This window comes from Diceros bicornis, chromosome 27 (genome assembly GCF_020826845.1).
Source record: "Diceros bicornis minor isolate mBicDic1 chromosome 27, mDicBic1.mat.cur, whole genome shotgun sequence".
In the NCBI taxonomy this organism is placed as follows: Eukaryota; Metazoa; Chordata; class Mammalia; order Perissodactyla; family Rhinocerotidae; genus Diceros; species Diceros bicornis.
Window position 1 is genome coordinate 37,129,091 of NC_080766.1, and position 27,027 is coordinate 37,156,117.

The window sequence follows — 27,027 nt, forward strand, 5'->3', positions numbered from 1 at the left end:
CTATCACATCCCCCAAAACTGAAGTATAACATTTATCAAATGGCCTTCAGGTCTCAGACCCCAACATTCCTGAGCTGGCACGACAGCTCCACAGTTGGGAGAACCACGTTTCAAATGATTTTGCTGTCATCACGGGGCGCCTCGCCGCCGTGCCCACCTCAGTCCCGGCCCTCGGCTCTGGCCCCATCACGAGGGCCCTTTGATCATGCCCTCTAACCTGGCACCAGCGTGGACGTAGTCCCTGGGATGTATTTTTCAGACTTGGGAGACAAAAATCTGCTCTTAAGAACGTTGCAAGACTTCCTCGAGACAGCTTCAATCGACTTCCCTAGGAAGTAACGCCATAATCCATACCCGCTCACACATGGCAGCTATTAGGGAGCTGGTGCAGAAGACAAAAAGCATTTGGTCTTAGAGGATTTTTTATTCCAAAAGAGCCTGGTTCCCATCCGCAAATCTGTGACTGTATAAGCGATGGATATAAATAGTCTAAGGAAATAAAACCACCCTTCCTAGATAGTGTGCTACCCCAGAAGGACACCACTGGGAAAGACGCTCCCTCTTGCTGGAGACACACTTACCCTTCCCCAGGTCAGCCAGCAAGAGCTGCAACAGAGATAAAACCAAAATCATAACACCACCAATTAAAAGTGGAAAACAACCAAAGTCGTGTCGGTTTTTCCCAAGCATATTATCAGTTTCTGCCTCTGTTGTCATCCAGAAGTACCTACTCTGAAGGAGTCACTTTGAAATATTCTTGTGGCAACAAGATTCAAATAAAAATACACTACATACAGTAGCTGAAAAGACTCTCCTCCCCCAAAATAGGATAAAACAAAGGCAGCTAAGGAAAACATCCCAAGTATTATTTCTTTTGCATTTCAATGTCAAAACTCATCATGTCACCATGGCCATAGGTATTATGTTTGATAACAGGAAGTCAGTTAAAATGAACAAAAAATTTCCAGTTTAGGTGAAGGGTGAAGGAAGAAAGAAAGGAGAGAAAGAGGCATATGAAAGACCCTTAAAAACATTCATAGCTATAAAAGCTTTTAAATGTTTGCTTTAATCTGCCAGCTGCTCCGTAGCTGGTGCGGTATTGTAAAATACCCCCACAACACCATGTCAGCCACATGTCAAAAGCTATTCAGGGCGCACCTGGAATTCTGAGTTTCTCTCTAATTTGGATCTCTAAAAATTATTTTTTAAGTTGTATCTTAGAGTAACACCAGAAGTTTCTCTCTCACCGTACATTCAAGATTCAGAACTAGGATTAAAGGTGGAGGGAGGGAGGATTCTGTGCCAAAAAGAAGCTAAAAAAAGGGAAAGCGAAGATTTTTTTTTTTAATTGGAGAATTCTAATTAACTCAGAAAACTACATGAGACTCTCCACTGCTCCACAACCCAGTGCTCTTCTGAGGGATGAGGACCCCTCCCCCGCCTTCCCCTCCCATCAGGGCCACTGCGAGATCCAGATGAGATCTTGACACCTAGGAAGGCACCTGGTTAACTAGAAAGCATGCTACGAAGATGAGAAATTATCTCTTGCTTTCCAGAAACTTCTGCAGCAAGGTCTCACACTTAGTAGGTGCTTGGGTGTAGGATAATGAAGTGTTCAGTTAGAGGACGAGGAGTAAGAGCCATGTGGTATGATTTTGTCCAAGTTTCTTCATAAAGCAATCACACCCAAAAAGTAATTCCCTGAGTGGAAGGGACTATACGGGAGTTTTTTGACATGTTTACGAATACCAAAATTATCCTTACCAAGGATACCTGTTGGGGGAGGGAAAAAAAAAGTCTCATGGAAAATATTTGGGGTTGAATCAAAATGAAATGTTATACTAGTCTTTGTTTTTACCCTTCCCACAACTCCCACACTACCAAAATTATACACGCACAACATGGTGATTTTTGCCCCACTGTTTTAATAACAAACCCAGTTGTCACTTCTTGTTATGGTTACATCTTGACCCTGAGGCAAAGGAACCGCAGACCCTCTCGCAGGACTCCTGCCAACGTCCTGCCTGGGACGTTGCTTCTGTCTTTCAGGTCACCCGCGCGTCATTAGCTACCAGTCGCAAGGAACGCCCGACAGAATCCCAGCTTTGGAGTTTCGGAAAGAACCTTGTGCTCTGCAGGCAGGAGCGGTGATGTCCCAGGGTAAGGGAGCACGCTGGGCGGGTTGTGCACAGTCCCACCCTCTTCCTCCTCCTCCAGTCGGGCTGGGGGCATCGATAGGGACCCGCCGGCAGCCTGCTCTGCAGGGGTGGGGTGGGGGCTGAGGCTCCGTCCCTACATTCAGGTACCCGTCCAGTCTGTCCAAATCAACCAGCTGCCCCGCTCAGTGCAAAGCCCTCATGGGGGCCGGCCCGGTGGCGCAAGCGGTTAAGTGCGCGCGCTCCGCTGCGGCGGCCCTGGGTTCGCTGGTTCGGATCCTGGGCGCGCACCGACGCACTGCTTGGCAAGCCATGCTGTGGCGGCGTCCCATATAAAGTGGAGGAAGATGGGCACAGATGTTAGCCCAGGGCCGTCTTCCTCAGCAAAAAAAAGAGGAGGATTGCCGGATGTTAGCACAGGGCTGATCTCCTCACGAAAAAAAAAAAATTTTTTAGGCCGGTCCTGTGGCTTGGTGGTTAAGTGTGCGAGCTGCGATGCTGGCGGCCCGGGGTTCGGATCCCGGGTGCGCATCGAGGCACCACTTCTCCATCCATCCTGAGGCCGAGTCCCACATACAGCAACTAGAAGGGTGTGCAGCTATGACATACAACTATCTACTGGGGCTTTGGGGGGAAAAAATAAAATAAATAAAATTTAAAAAAAAAAAAAAAAAAAGCCCTCATGGCTCCGCCACACACCCTCTTCCTTTCTCCACTTCTCTGGCCGAGATAAAAACGGACACAGAGCCCAGAGAAACATAAACAGGAGGATGAGTTTCTCATTTGGACTTTAGGTTCTGCAAGGGAAAGAACTGTGGTTTTTCTATAAAATCAGCGTCACTCACAGTAAAGACATATTCCTGCTAAGGTCCCACACCACCAATGGTGGGAGGTCAGTGTGGTGGCCATCCAGCAATCTCGCTCCACAGAACCCAGCGGTCAACTGTGTAACACGCTCATGAGCCTCTCGCTCCACCCACACCTCCAGAAAGGAAGTTATCTGTCTGAAAGGGCTCACCGTGTAGACGTATGTGGTCCTCTTAGAGAAACAGTCCAAGGGGATCCATCAAAACACTGCCACATCCAAGCGGGGGCGGGGGCACGGGCACTCCAATTATGAGCTTCCACCAGGAGTACCTTCTACCCACAGGAGCGAGTGGATGGCTGCGGCCCTGAGGCACCCACATACTAACACGAGAGCCACAAATAAACCTAATAGTCGGAGCTGTAACTGGTCCTTCACCAGAGTAAAGTCATTTACTAACAAAGCCAACGCTTTTTAAATAATATGGATGTCAAATATTAAATAAACTATTAATGTCTACACGAGAGTGCTTTTTCACATTCAAGTTTTGCCCATTTATGGGATGGCTTCAAAGTCCAACGACATAGAGTAATTTGTTTTTTTAATTTTTAATAACCGGTTTTGCTCACTATAAAAATAACACGTGTGCATTACAGAAAATTTGGAAAATACAAAGAAAGTTTTAAAAGTTTACTAAAATCACCCTTATGCCCACCACCTAGAAATATACCCTATATGGACTGTATTTCCTTCCAGTCTTTTTTCTATGGGCAAACACCTGAGGTATACGTGTGCTCGCGTTGTTTTATGGTTTGCTTTAACATGTGGTAATTTTGTGGAGGCTCGAACTTCAATCCCGCCCCTGGGAGGTGTGATTGCATGGGAAGACCCTCTGGTGAGGGAAGTCCAGCTCAGCCACCCAGAGCATGCACCTCAGCTGAGTCTTGCTCCCTCATGGTATCATGCACCGTGACACTCATGAAGTCATATGCGACTGGATTTTATAGTGGAAATCACGTGCCACTGTGGTGTTTGGGTGTCGAGGAAGGTCTCAGAACACATCCCTGGCAAACGCCAAGGGTCAACTGACTCTGCGTGAGTGTTTTCTTCTACTTGGATCACTGTACTATTCTATTCCATTTATATCGCAGTAACACAGCAGCGCATAGGTGCCTCATAAATCTTCTGTGCTATTTGCTATAAAGAGCGAGTGTCTAGGCACCAAACTGTATAAACACAGCTGCTACGCTGTAGAACTATTTAGATAACTAGTGTGTTTATTTTGTTCTTTCATATTCCATCCTATAACAGTACCTAGTACACAGTAAATGTTTAATGAAAGATGAATATTAGTAACTGTGACACTGAAATAACTTCTACAGGCCCAGAAGAAAGTGCCACCAATATACCGGAAAACTCCTAAATTGTACTATGTGAAACTGATGTAGAGAGGAAAAATTAAATCTCTGAAGAACTGCTTTGTAGTTCCAGGGCGTCTGTTCTCCAGGCAGCCTAGCTCAGCAGCGACACCGTGTGGGGAGATCTTTAATTCACAACAGCCCGGAGTATCTTATAGGAAGCAGGGAGCAGAGCCAGGGCAGGCAGCTGATCCATAACATAGGTGATGAATCTAAAGATGGGCCATGTATAACTGATGACGGATGCCAGGATGCCAAGATCCTCTCCTCGTAACTTAATTCCATGGGGATCAATGAGATCTATTAAGAAGGCTGCAGGAAACAAAACTAAAAAGAAAGTATGACCCAATTCTATTCCCAATCTGTCATCTCTATCTATAACAATTGAGCCACCAGCACAACGGCTAGAAGGTGTTCCAAAATGTCTCGGCCTCGGCATCAGGAGAAGAGCAGGAGGAATTGCCCAGCTGCCTCCAGAAAGACCATCACAATCAGTGAGCAGCTACCTTCACACTCATTCGCACGCTAATTTTTCAGAGAATCCATATTCCAAGAAAACGTCCTCTAAAACTCTGAATTTTTACATTTCCTTCTACGGCAGATTCAAGGTCTTCTAAGAGAAGTTAATAAATAGCAAGAAATGAGCATCCACACAACAATCATACACTCACTCACTCAGTTCCTTGGGCTCCCAAAGTAAAATGGAATTCAGAGAGAAACAGTTGGGAGGAAAAAGTCGCCCACAGTATAGATGGACCAAATGGAGGACCCGAAATGAGACGTGAGCATTGCCAAAAATTACTCTTTTCCGAAGTTATTATGTCATAAGGGGCTTGGCAGTCTTGGAGTCTGTGTAGAGTGTTTGTGTACGTGTACATAGAACAAATATTTGCTTACATCTTGTTCAAGCACTTCATTCCCATGGTTTGTGAATGCGGGTTGCCAATCAGGAGGGGAAGATGTATGCCCCCCACCTCCAGGCAGTTTAAAGAACTGGAAGGAGAAAATATGAAGCATCTACTGTGTGTGTTAATATAAGCAGACACACAATACAAAGCCCCTGCTTAGGTATTCCAGGTTATGCCCGTCCTAAAGAAGACACAGGAAAAGCCCAGAGTTCAGACCTCTGCTCACAGGAGAGTAACCTGGGGTCCTCTTTCCTCTCCATTGCTACGTTCAAGAGTCAAGAGGTGCATGTCCCAAGACCAGTGTGGCCAGAAGAACTCTCGAGAAAGGTCAAGGAGCACTGCCAAGGGCAAGCCTGGGTCCGTCTCGCTCCCTGACCTTGGGAGAGAGGCTGAGACATGTCCAGCCTCAGCCCTCCACGCTCAGGAAAGGAGGGAGAGAGCAGGTCTAGGAGAGTGACAGTCACATCTCCCCTGGGGACCAGAAACCCTTACCCACATGGCTCTGCCCATCCCTCCAAGGAGGGAGGTCTAGAGGTGGGTCGTCTATAAATGTTGAAGCTCTGAGAACCAGCTTTATTTTGATGCTTTTTCATAAGTCACAAGACAGAGCTGATGCTTTTCCTTCTATTAACTGAACACATAAAACAGAGATAAATGACATGGAGCTTCGAGTTCCTGAGATGAAGGTGCAAACAAGAGTCATACCATTGAGTCCCAAAAGCACCCATTAAAGAGAGTGCAAACTGGCCAAAAACTGTGTACTGAAAATACAACAAAAGAATGTTTCCTAAATGAAAAAAAAATCATCCATTGCAATATTATTAACTTTTCAAATTAAAAACATTACCTGTGGTCTTTTCAGACTAGGCACCAGGAACTTGTTAGTCACAGTAGACACCTGTAACTTATTCAAACTCTCAGTAATCTAATAATAATAATAATAATTGCACTATCTTTTAAATAATACAGTTAACACAGACCTTTCACATCTATTATTTCATCTAGTCCTCAAATAATCCTATAAGGTATCGTAATCCTAAATGTTCTCAGATTTTATATCTGCCTTCTCCAAGTGAGCACATCCCACCCAGAGAGCTCACAGCTCTGCTCTTCTCTGAAAACTAAGTTTGCCAAGGGACAGGGTATAACCCAAAAGAGAACTCCTCCTCTTTTAAAAATGCTGGGTGGGAGGTATAATTTGTTCTTTTCAAGGGAAAGCAGGTAAGTTTGGTGTTCAGAGTCAACCGGACTATTAGGTATTTGCTGAAACTGCAGTTACGTCCCTATACTCACAAATGTCCCTGTTTGGGGGTGACACCAGAAATAGGCCCACAAAATAATCTACCATAATTAATAAGAAATTGACAGCTCAGCAAAGCAGAGATTAGCGAGAAACACACCTGGAGAATCTGGCAACCTGCCCAAAGCAGGTATCAACCAGAGGCATCAAAGGCAGACACAAGGCCAGGAAAATTCCTGAATACATTCCCAACTGCATGGGCATTTTCCTTTTGGACACAACTACAAGATGCCAACTGAAATCCAGAGCCCCTTTGCCGCAAGACGGCAGACGTCAGCACAAAGGAAACAAAGCTGGTGGTTCTCCCTTCCGAAGATGCGCTGAGAAAGGCCCAAATCAAAACAAGGTTTTTAATCCCAAATGAATAAACTGTGGTTTCCAAATATACGCTTGACACATAAAACAGTGACCTTTGCCCCCTAAAGTGGAAAGAACCATAACCTTAAGACTTAACATCTTCTGAACTCCATTCTCTCCCTCTCTTACACGCAAACACCAAAAAAATTAGTTCTACTCGGATATCTTTAAACCAGAAATCAAAATTGAAACCCACGGCAATGGAACGATTGAAGAAAAGGGTTAGTTTTGAAGAAGGGCACCCGAGGTGCTCCCCTCCTGCTGAGCGCACCCACTCACCTCAGCCGTGGACAGTAAGCAGAGAGGCGTTAAGGCAGGAACTTGTTTGACGTCACAGCTGAGGCCAAGGGTTCTCAGGATCTCCTTAAGGACTTCGTATCTTCTCATATTGCTCGATTTGAGCAGATTAAAATCTTCTGGAGTTTGCACTAGTGAAGAGCTGGGAGGTAGTTCTAAGCGTACCTGGGGGAAAAAGACACCACTTTATAAACCGGGACACTTAGCAATATTAAGAAAAAAAGTGTCTCTACCAGTTTTTCTGAAAACTTGAACATGAATCCTTCTAATTATCAACAGCATACGAACTCTGAACTTGAATATTTGGAAAGTAATGACAAGCAGGAAAAAGATTCAAAGGAGCAGATTAAAATTGTGGCTGTCAGGCTGAGGGGTCGTGGCGGAAACGACCTTGGAGAGTAATCGAATTCTTTCCAGTTCCCAGCTCTTATCACTAACCAGTCATTACCTTGGGCAAGTCACCTAACTTGATTATGCAACTAAAAGATTTAGAAATATGGTCGTGCTGAGAACCAACTAAAGTCACTACTGAACTCGGGCAGACACAATGGGTCATGCTTGAAACTCCTGTTCTCCCTATTAGTCATAACCACCGGGCAGCAGAGGAGCCTTACTCACCGTTTTAAGTGTTTGCAGGAATTCAAACAGATGAGTGGGGTTTGGGGGACCCCAGAAAGGCCTGCCTCCCCCCCCATTCACATGATTGAATTTTAAGATTTGGAACTTCATGCATTTAGTTCAGGCTTTGTTGTCCAGTTAAAATTAATAGCCCCACCTATCACTAAACAGTCTGTATCTTAGTATGAAAGAACATACTAGAATGTCTAGCTCCCTGGAGCTAGAACTTTCCAACCAGCGGTGTGTGTCTTGGTATAAAGGAATGTACTAGAACTTCTGGCTCTCTTGAGATCGGATTTTAACTGTGAGTTAGAGCATAGACAGTGCCAGAACACTGAGTACCGAGAAAAGCAACCTGAGCATGCTTGCTTTATTTTATTTTGCTTTTGCCACAGGTCAGCTGTGGGCTTCTGTTGCATGTAGAGCTCCTGACCTGATGTTATAGGAGCATTATGAAAATAAGAGGCATGGTACCAGCCTCCAGGCAACTCAAAATCCCTTACAGTATCTGAATCCTACAGAAACTCCTATCCCATTCTTACCCTAAATGTGTGCCTCTCCTCTGCAGGGGACAAAGCACTGCAGCAGGTCACGTTTAATGCACGTGGCTATCCTGGCGATGACCCCCGACAGGTGGCAGAAATGAAATGAGTGAAGTTCTAACCCCACCCGGGCCCAGAGGAGAGGGGGCAAGCGTGATCAATGGCACGTGTCCCCCATGGACTGAGTGAACACACAGAAGACCCAAGAAGCACACACAGGGAGGTGCACTGAACCTGCCACCACACATGAGCGATGCCGAGGAGGAAAGGCGTGCTCGCCCTACGAGCAGGCCTCCGGAGTTCCAAGAGGCGAGGGAAAGGACGGCTACAGACACTGCTAGGAGAGCTCGTGTCGGTGCCAAGATTAGGTGCTTCTACAGCGGAAGCGAGGAGAGAGGCCACCTCTGGCTCTGCACTTTGATTCAAGGACAGAAGGGCAGGCCAGAGCGTGTGTGCTGGATTTGCACTCCTGGTCCTCTGTGGTACCCGACACGTCTCATCCTCTGGGCTGTAAGGTGTTACCATAGTGATGGGCCCATTTCTGTAACTTGGCTTCTTCTAAAATTAAGGCTTTTTGACTAGACTGAAAGCCAGAACTAAAAATGCGTCCAGTCACCAACAGGGGGAGGGGAGCGCTAGTGGCCTCTAGTGGGTAGTGCTAACACCCCATTACAATGCACAGGACGACCCCACAACAAACATGGATCCAGCCCAAAATGTCCACAGTGCTGTGGTTAAGAAAGTCTATTATAGAAGCAGAACCATTTCTGCCAGATGCTAAGTAAGAAAGCAAAATATTGGGCCGGCCCTGTGGCTTAGCGGTTAAGTGCGTGCGCTCCACTGCTGGCAGCCAGGGTTCGGATCCCGGGCACGCACCAATGCACTGCTTCTCCGGCCATGCTGAGGCCGCGTCCCACATACAGCAACTAGAAGGATGTGCAGCTATGACATACAACTATCTACTGGGGCTTTGGGGGAAAAAATAAATAAATAAATAAAATTAAAACAAAAAAAAAAGAAAGCAAAATATTTTTAAATCCCTTTTAGAGACTTTATTTGGACAACTTCATGCCAAACTCCTGGTCTATTTGATAACCAAAAGTCAGCATTAATGCATAGCCTGAAATTTTCCCTGCAAACCTGATCGGTACAGCAAGTACACCAAAATTTCCTTTTTCTTTATTTTGATAAATGGCCAAGGCACCAATAGGCAGCTCCTTGGCCGTGAGACCACCACCTACTGTGCAGCTGTGGTTTGCCATTGAAGTACTTCGTCTCCTCTTACTGAGTTACATCATTACTCGATTTACTACAAAGACAAAGACTATGAAATTGAACAGGGAAAGAGGAAACTAACCAGCCTGTGATAATATTTATTGGTTGATCTCGGCGGCGAAGTATTGTAGAGACACAGGCCTGAGGGGAAAACAGTGACCCTGTCACAGAGACTGGAAGTCATTTAAAATCAAAAATGACATTCTAATCCTCTGAATCTGATTTTTGAAGCTGCATCATATTGCCTTTTTTTTTAGGGCGATGCACGCAGTATCAAATTTTACGACAGTTATGGGGTCAATTTAAACGGTGCAGCAAGCAGATTTGCTGTGTAACTCAGAGAAATGGATCGCAACAATGCCGAATCAATTTTCTAGTACAAGTCTGTGCATCGGGGTGGTAAAATTCGCTATTCAAAACTGAAATACAGCTCTAGGAAGTCACATTTTCAAGTGGATTTTCTGAGAATGCACAGTTCCTATAGTTACCGTATTTGCAGACAAAAAGATAAGAGGAATATTTATTAGGCCTCCAAAAACTAATTCGTGTGGTTTGCAGCCTACATGAAACCTGCTTGGGTTGTACATGGTCGCGGGTCCTGATGTCCAGATTTCTTCATTGTATGCATCTTTGCCCCAGTATCAGCTTAAGAACAAACAAGTGGGCTTTAGATAGTAAAGAAACAAATTTATACCCCCTCGAAGAATATTTGGTCAGAAAACCCAAGAGACTTAGCTTCTAGGAGGGCTGGAAAGAGGCACAGCATAAGAAATGAAAAGAAACAATAACAAAAAAAGGAAACAGTTCTCTAAGTCATTAAAAAGATCCCTATAATAAAACAAAATCTGTTACACTCATCCCGGGAACTATTTTGGGCAAAACACCTACATCTACTTAGTTTTCTCATTAGATCATCAAATCCTGAAGGATCAGTGTTCACCTAACAAAAAACTTTTGCCCTCAGATATTAAAAGCTTTGCTGTAAATGATCAGAAATTCTGAAATAGTCTATTCCGCTACCATTTGCTTCAACAAACAAAAAGCTAAAAGAAAAAAAAGGTGGGAAAAAACCCAGCAGATGAGCCAAAGGCCCCCCTAAGGATGGGAAGGGAAGTCGCATGTTCCTGTCATCTCTTTCCAGTTTTTTCTTACCTATGTATTAATATGCCATAAATCTAAATCGCTTCAATATTCCCTTATTTGAAATTTTTCTCAGCACTTAGATTTTACGAGTGACAAATCATAAAGGAATGGAGGATTTGGAGATGTTTTCAACACTCACCACCCCAGCAGTTGGTGAGCATTCACACAAATCCTGGACATCAACTACAATACTTTCATGTCATGGTCACTAACGTTTGGTTACTAACATACGCACTCAACCCCCTACATTAAATAAAGGTTCGATTACACTAACCAGAGTGTGCTTTGAGGCAAGAGAGTAGGCTAATGTATTATAGAAAGATTATTACCAGCATAGATCGAAACAAGAAAAAATTTTCCGACTAATCCTTGGCTAACCAGCCATCTTTAATTAGCCATAACACCTTCTGCTTCATTCCTCCATCACAAGTATTTTGGTGAAACTGGATATTCATGTGACAGGAAAGCCCTGATCTAAACCTTCGACTCACCATCTGCAAAAATTCCCAGCCGAAGGCCAAAAGTACCACAGCACACGGAACCTTTCAATGTACAGCCTTCAAGAGTGTATTCCTGGTCAAAGATACACAAAGATCATTGCATGGATGCCAACCTCTGTACCTGGCAAAGAACAGCTTCTCCTCCACATGTTCCAAAAGGCACTTGCACAATCAGCCTATCCTTGTCCTCATTCTCCAGGCGGCCCTGGAGCTTGCCCAGGCTGAGCTGCTCCCCAGGGCCCTTCTCGTAAACGTAGCCACTGCTCAGGACGCTGAGTTCCACCTGGCTCTGGTCAGCCCCGGAGAAAACCAAGTTCTGGACTGTCTCCTGCAGTGTGCCCTTGCTCATCACCTGGAAGCCAGCAAATGTGAAGGATGAAGACAGGCCCAACACCTTCCCTCCCTGAGAAAGATAGGCCATGAATTTCCGGGACAGGTCCTCGGGAATAGACTCCCTGGTGGCAATGACCAGCAACAGACAGTTGTCTGACCATGGGTCTCTGAGAGCACTGTCCTCTGGCAGGTGGTAAAGGGTGTAACTGTCAGTGTCCACACAGTCGGCCAGAACGTCCCGGACCTGCTGGAACCTGCCCTGGGCTTCTGGGGAGTCGGAACCCACATAGAGGAGGATGTTGGGCGCCTTTCCCGTGATGTTGACTCTCCTCCCTTGTCTCTCAGGGCAGACGTCATCAGCAATACTCTCCAAACTGCCACTGTAATCGTATGGAAGATCTGGAATGTTCTCTGCAGATGCAAACTTGACGGATTCAATGGTGCTGTTCTCAAGCTCTAAACACTCGTGGCAACTAGACAGATGGAGGTGACAGAGCTCAATGGAGCCCACTCCTCTGTCACTCTCCCCGGCAGCCTCGCTCCCAGAGGCACCGCCTCTCCCCTGTGTGGGTTCTGCACCGAAAACCTTCAGGTCATCTTGGCCAACGTGCTCCATGATGTCCAGCTCAGGCTTACTCTCAACAGAAGACTCAGGGTTCGGCTGTAGGATTTGGGCTTGCTTGTTTAAGGCCTGATCCTTAAGTTCCTTCAGAGTGGAGTCCTGCAAGTGTACCGCTAAGGCATGAGCAGAAAAGACAGTCAATCAATTCTTCTGCTTTGTCATGCAGCTCAGCTCAAAGCCCCAGGGCACTCTCCACACTCCATGACGTACAGTCCATGGCAGCCCACCTGCACAGCTCTCAACCGCATCCCCACCTCAATCTGAGGCACCCTTCAGATCCATATAATCGCTCCCACCTCCTAGGAGGGTGCCCCTGACGGTCCCTAGTGGAACTCCAAGTTTCCACAACACCTTTCCCATACGAATTGGAAAACCTCAGATCCCCTTACAGACTGGTGAAGAAAGTAAGATTCAGGGATGTGATTTTGCCTACTTACTTATAGATTCAATTTTTTGGGTGTCAATCTCCTATATAAAATGAAACTAAGAAACAAAAAAGGCACATAGCTAGAGTCTATCCAAGCACACCCCAGGAAAAACTCGTTCTCTGGACACTTCATAGGATGAACCGGGGAGAAGGGTCTTTCCATTATCTTGTCTCAGGACTGGAATATAAGTGTACAATCACTGATGCAAAAAACATTTATTGAACATTTGCCATGCATCTGACATGGTTATTAGGCACAGGCACACGGCAGATGGAGAACTTAAGTGGTTTACACAAATTTCCAGACCTGGTGACACTCATTTGCTTGAGATACAAATGAAGACTTTCATGACAGAGAGAGCCTGCTTTTAAGCCTAATTAAGGAAGAACATCTTGCGTGTTTCCTGAAAAAAGATGTGTCCCAAAATATTGTGGTACGTATATTTTAAGTAAAAACCTGTTAGATTTAGAACTTTGTAGTAACGCTGGCTATGCTTTCCATTCAATCAAACTATAGTCTAGAAACTAGTTCTACTGTATTAGATTGTGTGAAATAAACATTATATGGGTTCTAAATTTGCATGCCATCTCATGGACAATGCAATTATGGGAAATCCTTGTTTAAGAATTTAAAAAGCACTAACGATATACTCAGGAATAAGCACCTCAAAAAAACATGACGTGCGTGAATTTTATACTATTATGGCTATATCCAACCTGTTGATTGAATTAAACTGAAAATAAGCATTGCTGTGAAGTCATACCAAATAGGAGGGCTCAACAGTCCTTAAGCTGCAGCATCCTGCTGCGATGGAAACACTTTCTAAAGTTACTCACAAACGATCCTTTGGGGGATCAGTCCATTAGCGATCTGGAGCCTGTCTTCCATGAACGCCACCCCCAGCTTGCTGAAGTCGTCCACACTCGCTTCGGCGATTAACTGATATGGATCCCCAGGTCTGCAAGCCAAGGGCAAACAACAGTCTGACCACTTCACGATCTGCGGAGAAGCGGGCGAGGGAGGAGGAAGAAAGAGAGGGTGAGACTTTTCTTCTCTAAAATAACCAGATACCTTATTTCTCCCTTCAGCTCCCCACCACAACCTTCTGGTCAAACATAACGAATTACTGGACACCACATTTTATTAACCGCAAAGTTGCTCTGGCTCGAACACTCATTTCTACCTGACAACAGGGCTTACAAAGCACTAAACACAACCCTCTCATTTAAAAGTAATTGAAGTCTCAACCGCTTTTCGAGGAACTAAAGGGGGAAAAGGCCATTCCCCACACACTGGAAACACATGAACTGGCCCTTTAGTAACAGAAAACAGCAAGTCCACAATATCCGGTAATTAACAATGTAAGCAGCAGAGCAGCTTTCCTCAAAGTGGGGTCCAAGTCCAATTGCAGCAGAAGTCCCGGGGAGCACAGGAAAACTGCAAGCTCCCGGGCGCTCCTCTCCACCTGGTGCTTCGGACTCTCTGGAGCTTCAAGTTTAAACACACTTCCCTGTTGACTCCTGAAATGTGAGAACCACGGGCGAGACTCACCCGGGAGCTCCCACCTGTGCAGTTCCCACTGCCACCACAAGGGGGAAAGCGAAAATGAGAGCAGACAGAACTCAGCGCTTTAAGCCTTCCAGCTGTCACACAAGAAGAATTTGAAACTGGGACAACAAGGGGAGCCCCCTGGGGGTGAGGGCCTGGAAGGTGAGGACTCGAGTCTGGGTCAAGCTCAGCTGGTCACCGCTGTGTGTCCCTAGGCAATCTTGGACCCGCTCAAGTCCCAACGTCCTCATTTGCAAAACAGGAATAATGATAATATTAACACCCGTCATCTCACAGGTTTGTCGCGTTAATGAAATCAAAGAGTACACGTAACGCTTGGGACAGTGCTCACTTCAAGAAAGCTGCTGTTATTAATTATTACAAATCTGGCTTTAAAAGCAATAGTGAATATAGAGGTCTTTTTTTAAGATGCCATGAATAATTTCGCTACTTCCCAAAAGAAATCTTTTCAGGGATATACGGGCCTGAATTTCATAATCAGAGGTATATACTTCTGAATTCCGGTTTTTATATTGGTGGGCCAGGTTTTTAGAACTAACTCTTGCTGAAAACAATGAAAAATGCTGGATAAAGTTTTTTTAAATCATCTTAAAAAAATAAATAAAACATCATCTTAAAAACATCACTGAAAGGCCGGCCCCGTGGCTTAGCGGTTAGGTGCGTGCGCTCTGCTACTGGCGGCCCAGGTTCGGATCCCGGGCGCGCACGGACGCACCGCTTGTCCGGCCATGCTGAGGCCGCATCCCACATACAGCAACTAGAAGGATGTGCAGCTATGACATACAACTATCTACTGGGGCTTTGGGGGAAAAGTAAATAAATAAAATTATTTAAAAAAAAAAAATCACTGAAGAACTGACTAGATAATGAAGAACTGTCAGGCCACACGCTGGGGTAAATCCTGGACCTACAGAGGTAAGTAAGGGGAATTCCCACAAACCAAGCCACTTCTGCCCTGAGGGTACCTGCTCGTCCAGGAAAGTTGGGGTTCAAAAGTCAAGGTCCATTTGGCATAAGGATAGACATACAGATCAATGGGATAGAACTGAGAGTACAGAAACAAACACATACATTTATAGACTACTGATTTTGGACAAGGTTGCCAAGACAATCCAATGGGGAAAGAATAATGTTTCAACAAATGGTGCTGGTACAACTGGATATCCACATGCCAAAGGATGAAGATGGACCTCTCCCTCATACCACACACTAGGTGCAAATATTGACTCAAACTGGATCAAATCCTCAACATAAGAGCTAAAACTACAAAACTTAGAAGAAAACATAGGCATAAATCGTCATGACCTTGGATCAGGCAATGGTTTCTCAAGACACCAAAAGTACCAACAACAACAACAATAAAATAGATAAAGTGGACTTCAAAAATTTTTGTGCTTCAAAGAACACTTCCAAGAAAGTGAAAAGACAATCCACAAAATGGGAGAAAATATTTGCAAATCATGTATCTGATAAGAGACTTGTATCCACAATATACAAAGAACTCCTACAATTCAACAATAAAAAGACAAATACCCAATTTAAAAATGGGCACAGGATCTGAACAGACATTTCGCCAAAGAAAATATACAAGTGGCAATAAGCACTTGAAAAGATGCTCAGTGTCATTAGTCATTAGGGAAACACAAGCCAAAACCACAATGAGATCCTTCACCACTACTAGGAGGGCTATAAACAAAAATATGGACAATAATAAGTATTGTTGAGGATCTTGAGAAATCAGAACCCTAATACATTGCTGGTAGAAATGTAAAATAGTGCAGCCTCTTTGGAAAAGAGTTGACAGTTCCTCAAAAAGGTAAACACAGAGTTTCCAAATGACCCAGCAATTCCCCTCCTAGGAATATACCTAAGAGAACTAAAAACATATGTCCACACACAAAACTCATACACGAGTGTTCACAGCAGCATTATTCATAATAGCCAAAGAGTAGAAGCAACCCAATTGTCCATCAACAGATGAAGGGATAAATAAAATGTGTATATCCATACAATGGAATATTATTCAGCCAGGAAAAGGAATGAAGTACTGATATATGTTACAACGTAGATAAAACCTGAATACATTATGTTAAGTGAAGGAAGCCAATAACTAAAGGTCACTTATTATATGATTCTACTTATATGAAATATCCAAAACAGAAAAATCTAGAGAATTAGGAAGTAGATTAGTGATTGCCAGGGGCCAGGGACAAGGGGAATGGAAGTGACTGATAATGGGTATGTGTTTCTTTTTGGGGCAATGAAAATGTTCTGGAATTAGATAGTGGTGATGATTGCACGACTACTGAATTGTAATTGTACACTTTAAAAGGATGAAGTTTATGGTACGTGAATTACAGTTCAATCTTAAAAAGAAAAGAAAGTTAAGGCAGTTTTCCAGGATAGCCTAGATAATAAGAGGACTCCAGAATCCGACTTTCCAACTTGAATCCTGGCTCCTCTGGCTAATAGCTGTGTGACCCGAGGAAGTCACTCAACTCTTCTGTGCTTGGCTTTCCTCCCTGCAAGGTGGAGACGATCAGAGCACCTACCTGGGAAGGTTACTGGGAGAGCTAAACGGGGTAATGCAAAAAGCACCTGTCCATAGGGGGCGCTCTTATTATTCCAAAACAGGGAGTCCGTAGAGCAAGTATTCTCAGCAGCAACCATATCACCCCCAAATGGGCAAAAATTGGTTCTCAGGGAAGGGGAGAGGGTGAAAAAAATCCTAGATATTACAACAGTTTGTAGCCCTCCAAGGCTCACCCCTACCCCACAAAATCTTATTCCTTAGTATTTCATTTCTCTCCTTAGAGAAAGGTCAAATTGATTTTCATTTTTCTCCTTAGGGAAACAGTAATTTTAAAAGCTGAGAAACACTGTCTTGGAGGGAAAAATAATAAATGCAAGTCTTTATACAGTCAAAAAATTGAAACTCACTAATCAGTCTAGAATATTTGGATAAAAATAAACCTCAGAATTTTCTTTCAGTGCTCCTTTTTCCTCTACTTTATCGCCTTCTTCTCCCACTTCCTCCCAGACACCCAGCCAGAGGGAGGAGGATTCATCTGGAGGGTCGGGCCTGACCAACGTTCTGCTAGGACTCCTTCGCAAACACATCTTTGGTCCAGGATGAGAGCTGAAGCTTACAATGCAGACAAATATTTAGTTGATTTCCAGCTCTGAGGAAGGATGTCAGCTCAGGAGGATGAGAAGATAAACTATCATCCCGGCAAGAGCTGACTTTTCAGATGAGGGTGCACGGGAAACGTGAAAAGGACCAGCGCAGCCTCCTGCACGAAGCTAAAAGCATCTTTGTTCTCAGCGCCATCGCTGGCCATCAAAGAATGAGGAGAAAGGCTCAGCCAACAGAGACCAGCCCAGAATTTAGCTGCTCAAACGTTCATTTACCACCCTGCTGGACGTATGCCTCAGAGTGAGCACTCAGTGTAACAGGAGCCAATAATTAAATCCTCACACCCATCTGAAGGAGAGAGACGCAGGAGGTAAACAAAGCAAGGAGAAGGGCAGGAAGCGGCCAGAGAGCAACATACACACGTCCCTGATCAAGTTTCTCAACCCCGCCAGCTGTTTCCTCACCTAGGTACATTTCCTTTTTCTAGGAACGTGGTCCATGAACCACAGACCGTGCAAACTTCCTCCAAGCGGCTGTGCGCTCCGATCAAAGCAGAGCCTCACCGTCACCGATACTCGTCCAGGGGTGTTGGCCGTCCTAAAAGCAAACAGGGCACTTCCAATGTGCACTTCCAGATAGAAACAAAGGGGTCGAGAAAGAAAGGGGAAGTCAAGCGAAAAGCTCACTCCCAAAGATCAAAGCGAAGGAAGCCCAGGTCAGCCCTAAACAAAGGGATTTCCTCCTAAAAGCAGCGTGCAGAAATCCCTTCCTTCACCAAAGCTCCTGACTTGAGATTGCACTGATTGCAGCAGGCAGTGATGTATCTGCTCCACTCAACTCAAAAGGCACTAGATTAAATCGACAGGGTGGCTCTTCAATGAACTGCCCTTCCCAAGGCTGCCTGCGGCATGTGGGGAGCTGAAGTTCTGCAGCAAATGGGGAACAGAAGTCTCAACAACCAGTTGAGTCATGGTCAATCTTATGTGTCAATTCGGGGAGGCCATGGTACCTAGATATTTGGCCAAACGTTAGTCCAGATGTGACTGTGAAGATATTTTTTAGAAACGATTAACATTTAAATCAGTAGACTTCGAGTAAAGCAGATGATCCTCCATAACGTGGTGAGCCTCATCGAATCAGTTGAAGGCTTTATGAGAAAAAGACTGAGGTCCTCCAAGAAAGAGGGAATTCTGCCTCCAGACTGCTTTCGGACTTGAGCTGCAACATCCACTCTTCCCTGGGTGTCCAGCCTCCTGGACTGCCCTGCAGATTTTGGACTTGCTAGCCTCCACAATCACATGAGCCAATTCCTTAAAATAAATTTTCTTTCTCTCTTTCCATCTCTCTCTCTCTCTCTCTCTATACGGTCATGTGCCACATGTTTCATTCAATGACAAACTGCATATATGATGGTAGTCCCATAAGATTAATACCATGTAGCCTAGGTGTGTAGTAGTCTATACCATCTAGGCTTGTCTAAGTGCACTCTATGAGTTTGCACAATGACGAAATCATCTAACAACACATTTCTCTGAACGTATCCCTGTCATTAAGCAACATGACTGCATATATACACACACATATATATGTATATGCATACACATACACACACACACACTCATCTTATTGGTTCTGTTTCTCTGGAGAACCCAGACGGAAAAAAGTTACAATCGGTTACCAAGTCAGATTATTGATGTTGCTAATTTTTCTGGCTCTTGCTTCTCCTCTTACAAATCAGGTTAATTTCATGTTAGGTTTTTTTAAACTTCTAGTAATGAACTGGATGGAGGGCCAGGCACACAGAGATGTGAAGAATATGAAACTACGAGAGTAAAGGGAGGAGTTTATTTTTGACGTTCAATCGTCCTCGCTGCCTTTCAGGTTTGGAAACAGAGAGGATAAAGGAGCACCACAAAATTCATTTCCAGTCTCTATTACCTAAAAAGACAATATGCCCTACGGCACCTTTAAGAGAAGGGTATTGGAAAACCGAGTGACCGTGTAAGGAATATCACATGTCCATAGCAAGCAAGAGCTGAAACAATAAACTGGGTCAGGTGACATTTAAAACCATGACTGAGGAGCCGGCCTGGTGGCGAAGCGGTTAAGTTCTCCCACTCCACTTCGGCATCCCGGGGTTCACTGGTTCAGATCCTGGGCGCGGACCTACTCACCACTTATCAAGCCATGCTGAGGCGGCGTCCCACACAGCAGAGCTACAACTCTACAACCATGTACTGGGGCTTTGGGGAGAAAAAAAGAAAAAGAGGAAGATTGGCCACAGATGTTAGCACAGGGCCAATCTTCCTTAAAAAAACAAAACAAAACAAAAAACCATGACTGACCAGACACTCAAGGAAAAGTGTGGTCTAGGTATTTTAATTTTCTGAATAACCGACTGTTAACCAGAAAATAATAAAAATACCCTTGTTATCACAAACTCTTTTATATTATTTGTGTTCTTTAGATGCCCCATGAGCACCTGAGGCCCACGGTCTAAAGTACACTATATTGGCACCCGCAATTGTTCACTGCCCACTTTGTACGCAGACTACACTGACGTTGGTAAGCTGAGGAAGAGAGAAGTTTTAACAGACATCTCAAGTGTTCTGGTTATCCATCACTGTGTAACAAACCACCCCAAAATGTCACGGCTTAAACTAATCATTTATTTTGCTCACAAATCACAATTTGGGCAGGGCCTGGCAGGGCCAGCTCAACTCTGCTCCACATGGCATCAACTAGGGTGGCTCAAGAGGGCCTGGATGACCCACTTCCAAGAAGGTGCCCTCACCCAGCTGGCAAGTTGGAGCTGTGTGTTGGCTGCGAACTCAGCTAGGACTGTCCACTGAGGGCCTCAGGTCTTCTTCACGTGGACCTTGCCACAAAACAGCATGAGCTTTCTCACATGGGAGCTGGGTTCCAAGGCAGAAGTTGCAAGATCTCTTATGACCTATGAGTCCCAGTTCTTATGAATCCCAGAATGTTACTTTCACCACATCCTACTGGACAAACAAATCAATCTACTGAACTGAGTTTCTGCCCGCTCTCTCACTCCTCCCCTCTGCATGAGATGTCCAGAGGTGGACATGCTCCTTCAGCCTGCACGAGAAAGATGCACGGAGCAGGGCCCAGGGCAGAGTCACGGCTTGAAAGAGCAGGAGCCAACCTGCTGAGCCTACATGCTACACGAACAAGAAACAAAGATTTGTTAGAAGACACTGAGATTCTGAGGTCGTCTGTTATTTCAGCAAAACTGACTAAAACGATGCGCAAAACTGTGCTCCTTACCTTGGCCCCTCCACCAGCCCTTCCTGCCACATTCTCATCTCCACAAAGGATCCACCATCCACCTGAACCCCTCATCATCTCCCAAAAGCCTCGTACATCTGTCTCCAGCTCACCCTTCCTACCAGTACTCTTCAGGCCTTTCTCATTTCCCACGTGGAGAACAATCTGTTCCAGGTTTGCTTTCCTCCGACCCACTCGCTCCAATCTGCCTGATCCTGATTTTTCAAAAGCACAAATCTGATCATTCGGCTTTAAAAAGAAAAAAGGAGTTTTGGCCTAGTGCCCCTAGGATAAAGTCCAAATCCCTAATCAATGCATATAAACCTTATTCGATCTGTGTATTATGTGTATTTGTCATACTATTAAAGAATATTCAATTCTACTACATAGGAAGCAAAAACAGCATGGATGAAACTCATCAGATACATTAAGTTGGTAACTAGTAAGACACGCTCAAGACAGATGAAATAAATGGAACATGTGTGTGTTGAACAGAAAAGGACAGAACAAAAGAGAGTGTTACTCCTAGGCAGAAAGTCATGGACAGACCAAATAAACTGTAAATATTAGGAAGACACAAATCACGCCACCTCCAGACTGACAGTTATGCCGTCCCTAAGTCGGCCACCCATTAGGGCCCCACGTATATTCTGCCTAGAAACAGATAAAAAGCACAGCTTCTGAGCAGACCAGTGGGAAGCCACAGATCTCCCAGGCACACGTGTCCCAAGTGTCTCCAAGAGAGCAAGTGTGCCGGCAACGGGCACCCTCCATCTGCCGAGCCCGTGTTTATCCTCAACTCTGGTCCTTATAACCACACCCTTGCCAGGGAAGGCTGACACAGCAGAGGCAGGACAGGTGAACACTGCATAGCCCAGGACTCAGGGGTGTGGTCCTTGCATCCCTCAGGCACCCCATCCTAAGCATTAACCTACCCCAGAGCTCTCCGCTTGTTTCTTGCTGGTGTTTTGAATTGATTTAATAAATGGTGCGATTTGAGCATCTTCGCTTGGTCTGCGAGCCTCTCTCTTCTGTGATGGCTTGGATGGCCTGGCTGGTCATGTTCCTGGAAGCTACCACTGCATCAAGGTCATTTCCCACACAATACTCCAGCCCCATCTTTCCCCTGTGGCCTTACCTCGGGCCATTACCCCAACTCATGTTAACGTAGACTCTAATTGTACCAACCATGTGCAGTTCCCAGGTGCAAACACTCTGTACCTGGGAAGCCCCTTCCTCCCTCTTCATCTAATTCCTGTTTTTCCTTTAAAACTCAGATTATTACCTCCCCCTGGAAAGTCCCTCCTGACCTCACCCTATCTAGATGGGTTCCCCACCACTCCCTCTCTGTGCCTTCCCAGGGCACTTGTCATGGTGAACTTTAATGGTTCATTTACTTAGCTGTCTTCTCTCCCACACTGTGAGCTCCTTGAGATGACAGGGACTGTCATCTCTGAACACATCTTTCATCTCCATATGACATGTACCTCCAGCCCTAGCACACGACCTGGCATATAACGGCACACAGTAAACCTTGGATGAACGCATGAATGCCTTGATAGAGTACAAGGAACATAAGTGAACTTTCTACAACAAAAGAATTGTGTAAGTTCTTTGGGTCATCAATTCTTACTAAACAGGACTGCTACTATCAGTACCAAAGATTTTGAAAACTGAGCTGAAGCTGTATTCAACTGAGCTGAACTGGTATTTATTATGGCACCTAGCAAAACAACTGGAACACAGCAGATATTTAATAAATATCTGTTAATGAATGAATAAGTAAAAATATGAATATGTGAATGCTACATTTTTTTAAACTGAATTCCTAAGATTCATTTATTTGTTGTTGGTATCTGTAGAGTGATCACTAATGAAAGCCATTTGAGATATTCAAAATTCAAAAGATATCACTTTAAGTACCTGTACGAGTTCCAGTCTAAAGACATGAAAGAATATAAGATCTCATCAAGTTCGAAAGTCCTCCTTACATATGTATTTTCTACTTAATATCTTAGGATCCTGTTAAACTCAAATGACTTCAGAGTTAGGTGAAAAATACATACATGGATTCAGAAGAGCCCCACAAAATGCAAATGTTAACTCATTTATCATAAATAAAATGAGTTAACCAGATAGCAGCTGTCTTCCTTGGTGGGTAGGCATCTTTCTACCCCAGAAAATTAAGAATCCAGTAATTGCCATTAAGCAAGATCTTGATTAACTTTTCCTTAGAACATAAGTTAAACGAGATAACTGTGGCAGAGATGTTCATTAGCCCCCAATATCTAATCTTGTCTTTCTCCCGTACAGTAAGAGAACTTCAGGTTTTCGCTGACCCCACAGGTTTTCGCTGACCCCACAGCTGTCCAGCTATGGACTACATTTCTCAGCCTCCCCTGCAGCTAAAGTGATGGGAGCCACAAACCCAAGCCAAAGGTGGTTTTGAATTTTCTAGCAGCCACATAAAGAAAAAAGAAAAAAAAAAAAATCTCTTTCAGAGGTTAAAAAAAAAAGAGGGAATACTTCCCAGCTCATGTTATGAGTTTCTGTATCCTTGATAATAAGACAAGGACAGCACAATAAAGTAATATTTTTATAGGCCAATCCCACTAGAGAATTTAAATATAAGTCTAATCACAAAAAAAAGTAAAAAGAAACAGGTGAAAGTAATTTTACTAATATTTTTTTTATTCCAAAACATCCAAAAAAGAAGGGGAGTCGGAGTCACAAAGGCTGGGAAAGAGCACTCATAAAAAACAAATTCAGTTTTGATTAAGACACGGTTTCCTTACGGTACACAAGTGAAAAACATGTTACTCACAGTTTCTGAAGAGGAGGATGGTCTCTGTAAATTCTCACCTTGCACCCAAATGCTCTCTGTCACAAATGCTATGTGTTCGGCCTCAAGTATAAAAGGAGAAACAAGAAATAGGGCCCATTTGTTCAAGTCATCAATGGACTGGATAGAGGGAAAGAAACAACAAAAAAGGATTCAATACCACTCCTAACCACAACTGCCACTTATATCAACACCCTGGACATCCCCTCCTCTGTAATTCCACGCGGGATCTAAATAAGGTTATCTGACTCACTCCCATAGAGCACGTTAACCCTGTGTTTCCTACTGAGCTGGAACTATTGCAACAGCTGCAACATCCCCTCCATGACTCAAGAAAGTTTTAACATCTCTAGATATTTGTCATCAAGCAATGAATTCTGAAACTTGGCTTATCCTCCCCAGCCCTCACTGCTCAGAGTACGTAAGAGCTTTCCAAATTACAACTGGGAAGCACACTTAAAGATGAGGAGGCTCAGAAGGGCATACTGGTTGACAGAAGCCTGACTAACAGAAGCCTGAAGAGCTGTTCTTCCATTTCCTCTGGCCATTATAGCATCGAGATGGTTAGCAGACTGGATATGTCCATTTATCTCAGCTCTCCTTGCTGAAATCTCTCTAAAATGACAGTAATTCTAAAAGGCTTTAACCCACTAAAAACAAGGCACAGTCAGAGCAGAAAAAGCTGAAATCTAAGGCTGTGGGGGCCATGCCTTATCACCACCACCAAAAAAAAAAAAAGGCATTTGGGTCAGGCTCCATAGTGTTGCTGATCAGTTCAAATCTGCCCTTGCTGGGAAGATCAAAAGCTGTTTTCCCCAGGCCTAGTAACCCCGCACATGGTAGATGCTTCACAAGTATCTGTTGGAATAATGAATGAATGAAAATTTGGAGAAGAAAAAACTCCTCTCCATGGGTAAACATAATTAACAATATAGTAGTTAAAAACAAAAAACAAATTGTCCACGTAAACAGAAAATATATATATATTAAGCAAAAAGTTTAAAATTTCCAGTTTGTTTCAACTATTTTTAGTTACACTTATCAATCATTGTGGGACCTTCAATTATATAAACATACACATTCAGTACTTACGCATCTGATTTTAAATATGTAAAATATGGAGACAACAAAGGCTTAAGATTCAGTTTTATAAAGTTCCTTCAGTCCAGGTAGACTGGTAACAAGGTACCCACCGACCCAAATCAGCAGCCCCATGATATTTTACATTTTAAAATAACAGCAGCTAATCACAAATAAATTGTCAAGCTTTCCAATTGTAGGCCTTAAACATCAGAGTTTAAACCCAACAACCACTAAACACTCCTTCATTCACTGAAATGCTGAGCAACTATTACAGGTCAAGCTGCTAAACTAAAGAGACCCAGTTCCTGGGGAGAAAAAGATAAAGACTGGAAATCTGAGCTGTGATTTAAAATCTATGAGGACACAGAGCAGGGCGGTCCCCTCTAGTCTGGAGAACGAGGGAAAAATCTCTGTGAGAGTGATGTCTGGGCAAAGATCTAGGGTGAGGCAAAGAACTTCGCAAAGAGCCAGAGCACAGAGCCTTACAGAACCCCTGAAAGCCAGGTTTGGCCAGGGTGCCCCCGAACCAGGCTGGAGTGAAGCATCAGTTATGGTTAACAGAAGACCAATCAAGTCATGGAGATGCTCAACTTCCAAGAAAATGAAAGGCATTTACATCTCAGTATTTTTGAAAGTTCAAAATTTCTACGCTAATCTAAACCTTAGAGGCTATCTTTTAAGTAAATGCACCCAGTTTGGAAACCACTGCAATAGAAAAACCCACCCCGCCATTTCTCCTTACTTTGTTATCTTTCTCAATCAGGGTTCCTTGAGAGAATTAAGCCCTCCTGCCCTCAGGCTCCACTGTATGTAATGAATGAACGGCTTCCCCTTGCGTCTGGGTGGTACTAGAGACGCACTCTCTCAGAAGTGAGAAAACAGTTACTCATTTCCTGTTTGTGATTGTATACTAGCAAGTAAGGGTATTTCTGATTTGCTGGCAGCACAGTATAATCCCATACCTGAGCATAACCTCAACAAAATATTCAAACCAGAGATAAGATTTTAATTCCCACACGGGCGTTATGGTTTTACACACAGAGAAAAATCTCACTTTAACGCTAAAAGTGAGCCAACTTTCCAGAAGGAAGAGGAAAGGGCAAGAAACCGATCGAAAGCAAAACACTAAAACGTTAACGAAAATATTAGTGATGTCGATGGAAATTTGCACAAAACAGCACTGTGAAGTCAAGTCCATTTCCAATAGCTGAATGGAAAGAACTGTTATTCCCTTTTACAGAAAGAGAGCAGAGGTTTTGCAGGGGTTAAACGATCGGCCCAAGCGACACTGTGGGTGACACAGCCGGCTGAACTTGAGCCACCAGGCTGAGTACTGGGCCAAAAAACAAAGCCTGTGCGCAAACCGAAATAAAAAAGATGCAAAGGCAATCAGTGGGGTGCCCTGGGTGGTAAATGTCCCACTGACAGAGGAGAGGGGGACAAGGCAGTTTCTGTCACCCCGGAGATATGTGCCAGAAAGCTGAGGATTTAAGTTTCTCTGAATTCAGCCAAACTCCAGCCCACAGCGGAGGCGAGGATGTCAGGAAAGGGACTCTGGGTGGGCACCGCACTAGAGTTCAGGCGCTAATCGCCATCGCCCAGGCACACAGGTACACGCCCATGTGGAACGCCAGGAGCCACGCGTCTATACACTCGCCATGGAGAGGCGACCCGGTCGCCGGTCGGTTTCGAATCTCTGGTCCCCTCCTCCGGGCTCCCGTGGAAGTCGCGCGCGGGGGAGCCCGACCCTCCCGGGACCCCACGCCCGCGGCCCGCACAGCCCGGGGCGGAGCGCGTGGTGCCGGCGGGCGCTTCCGGCTCGCCCCCCTCGCCCGAGGCCGCGCCCCCCGCCCCAGGCCGCGCCCCCGCCCGAGGCCGCGCCCCCCGCCGGCCCCGCCCCGCCCGCGCCCCCGGCCCCGCCGCGCCCCGCGCCCGCCCACCTGGCTCTCGCCGACGCAGAAGACGCGGCCGCCGCGGCTCAGGCACACGCGGGCGCCCCGGGGCCGCGCGGCCGCGCCGCAGAAGGTGAAGGAGCAGCGCGAGGCGCGCAGCCGCTGCACCGTGGTGCGCACGAGCGCGGCCGGCCGGCGCCCCCAGCGCGCCCACAGGTACAGGTAGCACAGCGTGATGAGCATGGCCGGCCGGCCGGCGGCGGGCGCGGGCCCGGGACGCTCGCACCACCGACCCGGCCCCGCCCCCGGCGCCCGGCGCCGCCCCGCCGCCCGTCCCTCCGCCCTCCCGCCGGCCGGAAGAGGCCGCGCCGCCGGGGAGAGGCCGCGGGGAGGCGGGCGACGGAGGGAGAAGGGAGGCCGCGGGGGGGGGGGGGTGATGGATGGAGAAGGGAGGCCACGCCGAGGGGATGGGGGGGCGTGATACAGGGAGAAGGGAGCCCGCGCAGGGGGAG

At 45.3% G+C, this 27,027-nt stretch overlaps 1 protein-coding gene across 4 annotated transcripts in view; it reads right to left on the reverse strand.

Annotated features, from left to right (window-relative positions):
* The window catches only part of HLCS (holocarboxylase synthetase), a 188,897-nt gene extending 162,125 nt beyond the window's left edge, over positions 1-26,772 (reverse strand). Inside the window, exons 1-5 of one of the 4 annotated variants that reach the window (XM_058523077.1) lie at positions 26,564-26,772; positions 23,523-23,660; positions 13,539-13,701; positions 11,441-12,387; positions 7,224-7,406 (exon numbers count right to left, since the gene is read on the reverse strand). In XM_058523077.1, coding sequence (XP_058379060.1) covers positions 7,224-7,406; positions 11,441-12,387; positions 13,539-13,701; positions 23,523-23,660; positions 26,564-26,758 — 1,626 coding nt within the window. In that variant the 5' untranslated portion in view covers positions 26,759-26,772. Of the gene's footprint in view, positions 1-7,223; positions 7,407-11,440; positions 12,388-13,538; positions 13,702-17,871; positions 18,005-23,522; positions 23,661-25,365; positions 26,335-26,563 lie in introns of those variants that run through there. The other 3 variants (XM_058523080.1, XM_058523079.1, XM_058523078.1) reach the window with 3 other exon arrangements.
* Positions 26,773-27,027: the final 255 nt, after the last annotated feature.